The sequence below is a fragment of the Spea bombifrons genome, chromosome 8 (genome assembly GCF_027358695.1).
Source record: "Spea bombifrons isolate aSpeBom1 chromosome 8, aSpeBom1.2.pri, whole genome shotgun sequence".
NCBI lineage: Eukaryota > Metazoa > Chordata > Amphibia > Anura > Pelobatidae > Spea > Spea bombifrons.
Window position 1 is genome coordinate 31,368,660 of NC_071094.1, and position 9,766 is coordinate 31,378,425.

At 40.8% G+C, this 9,766-nt stretch overlaps 1 protein-coding gene across 1 annotated transcript in view; it reads left to right on the forward strand.

The window, feature by feature from the left end:
* Positions 1–1,797: 1,797 nt before the first annotated feature.
* LOC128503017 (transmembrane 9 superfamily member 2-like) overlaps positions 1,798–9,766 on the forward strand; it is a 13,548-nt gene continuing 5,579 nt past the window's right edge. Inside the window, exons 1-12 of the mRNA XM_053473019.1 lie at positions 1,798–2,007; positions 2,992–3,059; positions 4,254–4,347; positions 4,808–4,929; positions 5,269–5,398; positions 5,807–5,934; positions 6,031–6,142; positions 6,802–6,881; positions 8,197–8,305; positions 8,587–8,719; positions 9,224–9,343; positions 9,647–9,704. Of these exons, the coding sequence (XP_053328994.1) occupies positions 1,867–2,007; positions 2,992–3,059; positions 4,254–4,347; positions 4,808–4,929; positions 5,269–5,398; positions 5,807–5,934; positions 6,031–6,142; positions 6,802–6,881; positions 8,197–8,305; positions 8,587–8,719; positions 9,224–9,343; positions 9,647–9,704 (1,295 nt within the window). The 5' untranslated portion in view covers positions 1,798–1,866. The remainder of the gene's footprint in view (positions 2,008–2,991; positions 3,060–4,253; positions 4,348–4,807; positions 4,930–5,268; positions 5,399–5,806; positions 5,935–6,030; positions 6,143–6,801; positions 6,882–8,196; positions 8,306–8,586; positions 8,720–9,223; positions 9,344–9,646; positions 9,705–9,766) is intronic.

Genomic DNA, 9,766 nt, shown 5'->3' on the forward strand with positions numbered 1-9,766 from the left:
TTTCTGGCGGGGAATTAGCAAATACCGTTTCAGAATGATCAGATTGAATGTTGCGATCGTATTTTTAACGTATAGTCCAATTTTAATTAACGTTTTAATTTTAATAGTAGCTTTCGGGATCATATATAGGCGCGCGCCTGCTTTACGCGGATACAACCATTGTGTTATTTATTTAAACATTTTCAATACACATTCTTTGCCTTCGTCTCTCTGTTTTGCGTGGACTCGGAATGTCCTCACAGTGATTGCGATAAATCCATAACTAGCATTAACTTACCACCTTACAGTACTAAGAAACTTCTTGCCTCTCCGAGGTTGGGGGGGGGGGCGACAAAAGCAGCCAATCTCTGGTTAGGAAAACTCCCATTTTAACGTCAATGAGGACACATTTTGTGCGGAGTTTTATTAAAGCCCGGCAGAAATTTAAAGGGACACGCCACCCATCATATGCACTGCGTGTGATTCATAACGTGGGGTCCCCTTAAATTTTCATGGTGTCCCTTTTGCCCCTAGATGGCAATTAAAGAGGAACTGCCACCTCTCATCTCTTTTTTTCTGTAGGCGTCACACTTGTATTGTTAGTAGGATCCGTAGCACTGCGTGTTAAGTAGGTTTGTGTTACTTGTAGCGGGTGAATCTTGCGTTGTTTTGTATAGGTGTTATGAATCAGGCTGATGTATATGTAGTAAAGCCGTTGTGTAGTGCTGTCGTGTGTCCTGTATTCTTTAGACGGGGTAATACCCTCAGGTAACACCAGACGTGCTGCTGGCAATTGTTGCAAAGTAAAGATACATTTTGCTGTTTTTTGGCATAATATGCGGCTTGTGTAAGGACACTATTTTCTGCATAGATATTTACGCACACGGCCGCCATCAGGGGGGTAAAACTGGTACAAGTTTAACGGGCCCTGAGAGAGCAGGGAGTCGGGGACCAGGCCTTGGCCGCAGTGTCTTCGTGTGACCTTGCAGTTGTAAAGACACTGGTATAAAGGAGGCCCTTTACCCCCCCAATGTACTACTAGGCCGGTGCTGCGGGATGCTCAGACATAGCGTGTAAGGATTTTGAGGGTGCAGAACCTCCTCTTGAGCCAAGAGGCATGGTTGCGCGTGGTTTTAAATAAATATTTTAGTCTGTGTGTATGATACACTGTGTGTAGATACCGTATGTAAGTGTGCAAGTATGTTGCTCTTTTTGTGTGTGTTAGTATGCCAAAATATGTTACTGTAAGTACATATGTTTGTACATGTAAATGAGTGTTGTGTTAGCGCGTGTGTGTGTGTAGTGTATGCTACTGTATGGCATTTGCACATGTATGCTAGTGCGTGCCTGCTACGGCCACTGCCAAACTGTTTTACACACATCTACACACAGTGTATCATACACACAGACTAAAATATTTACTTAAAACCACGCCTCTTGGCTCAAGAGGAGGTTCTGCACCCTCAAAATCCTTACACGCTGTCTGAGGATCCCGCAGCACCGGCCTAGTAGTATATTGGGGGGGTAGAGCTTGGGCTAGGGGCCCACAAGGGCCTCCTTTATACCAGCGTCTCTACGGCTGCAAGGTCACATTGTTGCTTGGTGATGTCAGGCCCCGTGGTTTCTCCTTAAGCCCCTGTAATTGTTGATATTTGCAGACATTTATTCAAACGGCCGCATGTATATCATAAGCTTCTACCAGGAAGGGAATACAAAGCGCGTCTCCACTCCTAGAGCCAACGGACAGCCGTGGGCGAGCACGCAACGTGATGACGTCTACCACAATCTAGCCCGAAACCCTTAGCAGCAGCATTAGCGGCGGGTAGGCGTCACCGTGAAGCTGCCATCATCTGACTCGCAGTGTGTCCGGTGTCCTCATTCCGGAGAATGGAGGTTAATATGACAGAGAGGAGACGATTATTCATTCTTCTGACACTGCTCTGTACGGACTGGTGCGCCGCATTTTATCTTCCGGGTCTGGCTCCTGTAAGCTTCTGTGAAGTAAATAAAGAGACGGAGAACTGTAAGGTAAGAACTGGAGGAAATGGAAGGGAGCTTAAGGTCCACTCCACTTCCGGGATGGGAATAGGTGGCCCTTTGCAGGCTTTAATACGGGCTACGAGTTAATCCGGAAGAGCTGGGGTCAAGGGTCAGGCACACTCGGCACTGCCAGAATCTGGCTATGCGTACTTAACCCTTTCGTCATCACTTTGCAGTGAAACGTGTTACAGCCTCTTAATTGAGATGCTACTCAACGTTATGATTTGATATTTAGAAAAAAATTCTCCTCAGCGGTTAGACCCTATAAATAAGTATTTATTGTGCCTGTTGGTCGCTGACTAAGCAGCACTTTACATAATTCCCAGGGGTATGATGTTTGTAATGCAAACAGGTGCATAAGGCGCTAGTCCTTTTAACAGGAGTGCAATGAAACAGGTTCCTGACATTAAGAAAGAAAGGCAAAGACAAAATGTCACATTAAAACAAACAAAAGATAGAGTGCATACCCATTTTTTTATTTATTTATTTATTTATTATGCACGATGGGTGTTGTTTTGTAAGGACGGACATGTTCAAGTATTGCATAACACTATTAATATAGAGTTATTACAAACGGAGCGCTGCACTCTATCTTTTGTTTGTTTTATTGTCACGTAGAGGTTAAGTGTTAAGTGCTGGCAGCTATTTATACTCACTTTATATATCAAAATATCTATTAGAAGCGCCGTCATTCACTTTATTTTTGTACAAAATGTCACATTATAAAATATACCATGACAGCGATATATCCCGCTTATCACTTTGGTAGAAAAGTAATATAAGGAACACTTTACTGTTTCTATATGATGCACTTGGATAGCATTCTGTGAGGAAAATGTGTGAGTTTGTGATGCCAAACATTTTTCTAGTGATGACATAAAGAGTTACACTGAAGTCATTCGTGTCTCTGAATTTCTAGTGTTTCAGATTTTCCAATCAGTGGATCTTTTATTGTTCTTTTTTCTAATTTAGTCCCTAATTGAGGTGTTTGTGAACCGCCTGGACTCTGTGGAATCTGTTCTTCCATATGAATATGATGCGTAAGTACATATTATGTGTTGTGCGTCCCCAAAACCTGCATGAAGACCCTTAACCTTAATTCACTGCTAGCGCTCTGCCTACCTGCAGGTGATTGGCTGAAATGTTATTTTGTTTATTTGTTAATAAAAGTATTTATTCAGCAAACTGCTACTTAACCTTTTTAACTTAATTCCTGTACTTTTTTCTCTGTGTTTGAACTCATTCTGTGTCTGCCTCTAATTCTGGATGTCTCTTCTTGTGACACATGCCATCTCTCTCGTCCGCTCTCTTGCGCTCTCATGCCCAATTTTTTCATAGAAGATAGCAAACCCGCATCACTTTAGGTGCCAGAAGCAAGAAGTCTTCCTTGGCGAGGAGGAACTGGGGGCTTCCTTTCTACATGTCTGTTATGGGTGTGATAGTCATTTTGCGCGTGGTGGTTGATTTCACCCTTTTTGTTCCCAACAAAACCTCCTAAATCTTTGCATGTGAGATGTGTCTCTTTTTAATGACATGATGGTGGGCTATTCAGTTACATATTTTCTTACTAACTTGATCTTGGAAGCTGATTGATAGTTTCTGTGTGTTGCTCAGGGCAATTTAAGGTATTTTATAATGGAGAAGCGGTGTGTCAGCTCATTGCAACTTGCACATCCACGTGATGCTTAAAGCATTTTATACTTATTGTCAATATTGGGGCCTCATTGTTGCCGAATAGCAAATTTTCCATCTCAGACTTGTGATTGAATGCTTCTCTGTGAGCCTTCCATAGTGTTTCATTCATACAGCAGCAGAGCACCTCCCAGAGTCGCATAAAAGCCAAGTCAGTGCAGCGCTCCTAGGGGACGAGTTTTTTTTATTTTTTTATAAATAAATAAAAAAGTGCATGTTATATTATTATTATTTATTGTTTTATTTAGTGTCATCAAATTCCGTAGCGCTGTACAGGACATAACAAGTAGTATATAACATAACACATTGACTAACAGAGACAACAGGTGAGGAGGGCCCTGCTCAAATGAGCTTACAATGTTTTACAGTCCCCCCCCCCCCCAGCATTTAAGGCAAACCCTAACCATGTATCTGGAATAAACACGTTTTGTCCTTTTTTATGTATCTACTCTAGATTACTGGCAAAAAGGCTGTAAACAATATTAAAAATATAGTAAAATTGTATGAGCCTTTTAGTATAACTTTTTTACTTTGTTTTGTAGTTTTGACTTTTGTAAGGACAAAAATGAGCGGCACGCTTCGGAGAACCTTGGACAAGTATTATTTGGCGAAAGAATAGCATCATCCCCATACAAGGTAATTTAAAACTCCCAGGAACAGTTTAAGGTAAAACAAAGTACCGGTATTTATGGTGTAATAAAAATTGATCAGTAACTTCTACAACCAAATTACTTTTGTGTCTGTAGGTTCATAAAAAGCTGTTTTTGTTTAAGCCACTTTGCCTAGAATTCACATTGATTTAAAGAGACGGTCGGGTGAAGCAGCTGCGGTGCTGATCTGCATGAAGTAAAATGCGCTCGAGACATGCAAACATGGACCGATATGCATTTAACATGAAGATTGTAACAGTGCTGCTTGTATGAAGTGCAATAAACAACACGTTATCTGCCAGTGGTTGGGAAATAGATGATATATATGTCTTCTCCACCGGTGTACCTTGTTCTTTCATCACTGGAGATAAGATTTAGGTATATGCTTATGTAGTATTCATGCCGATACAGGGCCCGCATCAGTTTGTAATTTCTGTGTTTTACAGTTTAAGTTCAATGTTCCTGAGACGTGTGCGAAAGTTTGTTCCAAGCGTTATAAACCAAATGATGATGCCACACTTCTGGACTTCATCAAGAAAGGCATTGACTTGAATTATCAGCACCATTGGTGAGCTGTTATTTGTTTTTTAGGGGATGGAACACTGAAAGAGAAAAAAAAAACTCCACATAGAATGTTACATTAAAACAAATTAAATGATTTTCAGATTGTGTTTCTTACGCAGTTAGAGAGTAAGCGCTTTCTCACATGGTGTTACTGTATGAATAGATGTGTCAGGTTCAATATAGTTTTAATCTGAGAAGAGGAACCAGTATCCTGTATGGATGTATATCACATTACTATTGTTTCTCTTGTAAATACAATATTTTTTAAATATGTGTTTTTCAGTTATCCAATAATATCCTATATGTTTCATGAATTTATACGGTCTCCTTTTTACCTGTACAGGATTATAGACAATATGCCGGTGACATGGTGTTATGATGTGGAGGATGGGCAGAAATTTTGCAGTCCTGGATTCCCCATTGGCTGTGCCATTACAGCAGATGGGAGAGTAAAAGACGCCTGTGTTATTAATGTACGTATGGACATAGTGTGTCCGTTGCCTGTTTTTATTGTGTTGTTTATTAGAGGGTAACGTGCTTGGTTATATGATACTGAAAACCAATAGAGCATAAAATACAGTGCTGTATGTTGTAATTTAGATGTGTGTAGGCAAAATCCCGGTCTTGCCACAATACTCAGCTGATTCTTTATGGCAATGATAATAATGCCCATTCCTCCATAGACTTTCATTAGTGTCTGACTGGGTTATTGAGACTTGGCCATTCTATTCTTTACCACAGGGAGTGTAATAAGGAGCCAACATGTTTGTCTACTACATTGGGCTCAGATAAAAGACTAGGTACACATACAAATGGATAGTCAGGATCTACTTGAAAAAAAGGAAAGTTTCCTCCTGTATTGACATTCTAATTTTCAACAGTCTGAATTCAACAAAAAGAACACATTCTACCTATTCAATCATGTTGATATAACCATTACCTATCACAGTGGAAACGGAGAAAACTGGGATGGTGCACGATTGGTTACTGCAAGGCTGGAACCAAAAAGGTAGTTTTCGCAGTGATTTTGTTGATGAAAGTGTGTGTGTATGTATATATAATTATATATTCTAATTACATGATTTACCTATGTGTTGCTTTTTAGCTACAAACATACTGATGAAAATAATTTACATTGTGATGGCCCTCCGATGGAAATTCCTCAAGAGCATACAAGTGACCTGCTTGTGATTTACACGTATTCTGTGAAATTTCAAGTAAGTGGTTATATGCATTGGATAATGGAGCAATGTGTGAATAAATGTAGTATATTTTGGAAACACCTGCTGTTTTATTTATTATTTGTGTTTCCAATAAAACAATTAGGTTTCCCCATTTGGTCTGTATACTTACTTGAATAAGTTGGCACACTCTCGCTTCCTCCCTGAGCCATAGTATGGGCATAAGGGCACACATTCAATCTATTGCGGTTTATACACTGAAATAATCACCATGTGCAACATAAAGCCCTGTTATCTGTGTAACAGAACCTTAATCCCAGAATTTGCTGTAAATATCGTTCTGACAGCAATAAACAGGGGACGCTATGAGGCTTTAGTACTAACTAGAAATTTAGATGAGTTTAAAATGTTATGTTATCTGTACCGGTTTAAATATGGAAAAGAAACTTGTGCTAAAAGTGACAATATATACATGATTTTTAGATCACTAGTAATTGTGTGTGTGTGTGTGTGTGTGTGTGTGTATAATGTAATCTCTAAAGTCTTTCTATTGTTAAAGGCCACCTCCATAACATTTTGGTTTAAACATATGAGCTGTTGTGTGATAGGTCGTTGTCAGCAAAGTCGTTTTTATAAATTCTATGCTTTCATATTTTAAGTCAGTCTTTCAGCTCTGTATGCATTTTTATTTCTAGGAGAATAATACCATTAAGTGGGCATCCCGTTGGGATTATATTTTAGAATCCATGCCTCACACTAACATTCAGTGGTTCAGGTAAGTGATAATAATACATGAATTACTAGATATTTTAAGGACTTTCCGAGTTGGTTCTCCTGAAGTGTGAGTTTGCAAGAATGGCAGCTCTGCATGATGCTATAGGTGACTTTCAATAAATCTGATTTACATATGCTTTATATAGGCTTATCCAAGCCATTCTTGGAGCAGAAGCTCACGGGGATTGGCTCCTTGGAACATAAAGATTAAACCATAACCTTCTCCTGTCAACTCCTTCGGTAGTGAATTAATCAGTGTGTGTTATACACATGGCTGGATTAACAGTGGTGCTCACGGACCAATTGCTCCAGGGCTGCTCCGTTCTAAGGGGCCCTGCACCAATTGCTTCAGGTCCATACTGCTCGCACGGAGCGGCGATCCAATTGGGTCCTGCAATGCGGGGCAGTCATCCTCCCTGGAAATTGCATCACTTCGCCACACAACGTGTCCACACGGTGACATACTTACACCCACAGTAACTCCTTTACACACACACACACGGTGACATACTTACACCCACAGTAACTCCTTTACACACGCCTACAGGGTGACATACTTACACCCACGGTAACTGCTTTACACACGCCCACGCGGTGACATACTTAGACCCACGGTAACTGCTTTACACACGCCCACACGGTGACATACTTAGACCCACGGTAACTGCTTTACACACGCCCACACGGTGACATACTTACACCCACGGTAACTGCTTTACACACGCCCACACGGTGACATACTTACACCCACGGTAACTGCTTTACACACGGTCACACGGTGACATACTTAGACCCACGGTAACTGCTTTACACACGGCCACACGGTGACATACTTACACCCACGGTAACTGCTTTACACACGCCCACACGGTGACATACTTACACCCACGGTAACTGCTTTACACACGCCCACACAGTGACATACTTACACCCACGGTAACTCCTTTATACATGCCCACACGGTGACATACTTACACCCACAGTAAATCCTTTACACACGCCCACGCGGTGACATACTTACACCCACAGTAAATCCTTCACACACGCCCACACGGTGATATACTTACACCCACATGCTAGGCGCCGGGATATTACATCATATCCCAGCCCTAAGACTCGGCATGCGGAGAATGAGGGAGTGCGACTCTATGGCCCAATGTTATGCTCAGCCAAGAGTGGGTAGAAGTTCGGTGGGGCTGCGCATGCAGGAGCCTCCACTAAGGGAGCAAATCCAGCCTTGCTTATATACATTTTATTATTCATAACCCCTTCTCCACAGTGAGGTTGCTTACTAAGGTTGTTTTATTTCCTTTCAGTATCATGAATTCCCTGGTGATTGTCCTCTTTCTGTCTGGCATGGTTGCTATGATAATGTTAAGAACACTTCACAAGGATATTGCAAGATACAACCAAATAGACTCTTCTGTGAGTATACCGTGGCATATGTTATATTTAACTTGGTTTAGCTGTGTCTTTGTATACATTTAGATACGGATAGGTAGACCCCCCCACACACACACACACCTTTTATAACATAGCTACATACATGTGTCTCAAAAGTTGAGTTCAGTGGCATTTTATTGGTTTAACTGATTGTTATGCAATGGTAGGTTTTATGATGACCTTCTAAATGATTAAGCGACCTGAATGTCTAATGCCCAAAATGCTCACGAGTTTTATAAAAAAAATGTCACTTTTAATCGCAGGAGGATGCGCAAGAAGAATTTGGTTGGAAATTAGTTCATGGAGATGTATTCCGACCCCCCAAAAACGGAATGTTGCTTGCTGTTTTTCTCGGTCAAGGAACCCAAATATTCATTATGACCGTTATTACATTATGTAAGTATGTCTCTACTCCTGGTCCTGCCTTCTCAGTACCTGCTGGTGTCTTTAAGTGTTAACGATTGAAGGTGATAGAGCAGGAAATGTTTATTTTTTGTCATTTAAGTTTACAGTGCCATCTGCATTAATCCACGTGGTGCTTGAACCATGGTAATATCTTGCAAATGTATCTGCTTACTAAGCTCTGGATTAGGCAGTGAGCAGACCAGAGAGTCTTTGGCTTTAACACGTTCTAGGATAATAAAATTAAAAAAACTTCTTAGTTCAAAACTTGTGTTTCCGTTACAGCCTTCTGACCCTCTGTGTCTCTTCCTCGAGATCTATCGAAGACCCCTTTTCACCGTTAGAAGCTCAAGAAATGTAAATCTGACAATGCATTGGTCAGATCTGGACATTTTAGATCTAGCTGCAGTGAAAGCCCACATATATTTATACCTACGAACATGATATACGCTTAATATGACTTACATATGACGAGTTATATTTGTTTTACTCTTCAAGTTCAAGCCTGCCTTGGATTTCTGTCACCTGCTAACAGAGGAGCCTTGATGACGTGCGCTGTCGTCCTGTGGGTCTTACTCGGAACTCCTGCTGGTTACGTGTCTGCAAGGATGTACAAGAGTAAGTGATGTATATGTGGTCTGCTGATGTCTGTGAAAAGTATGTGTCACAATATTATCTGGACATTTAACATTTACAAGAAAACCCAAATGGTGCATAAAGCTTGGCCTGTCCAAACTACAGTTGTAATGCTTTGTTGTGGACATGCCTACTACATTGTGTGAAGAGTAGACATGCTCAGCTTAGCTAGCTTCCATATATTAAGCAGACCACGTCAGTTCTTCTATGGACTGTTCTTAAATTTCTTCGTATGCCTTCAAACTGTTTTTCAGACTGTGTCCCTTTTTTTTTCTTCTTTTGTAGCATTTGGTGGTGAGAAATGGAAAAGCAATGTGTTATTGACTGCACTTTTATGTCCGGGGTAAGTGTCTTCATAACTATGTGATCTTCACACTTGTAGCCTTTTGCAGCCTGTTTCTCATG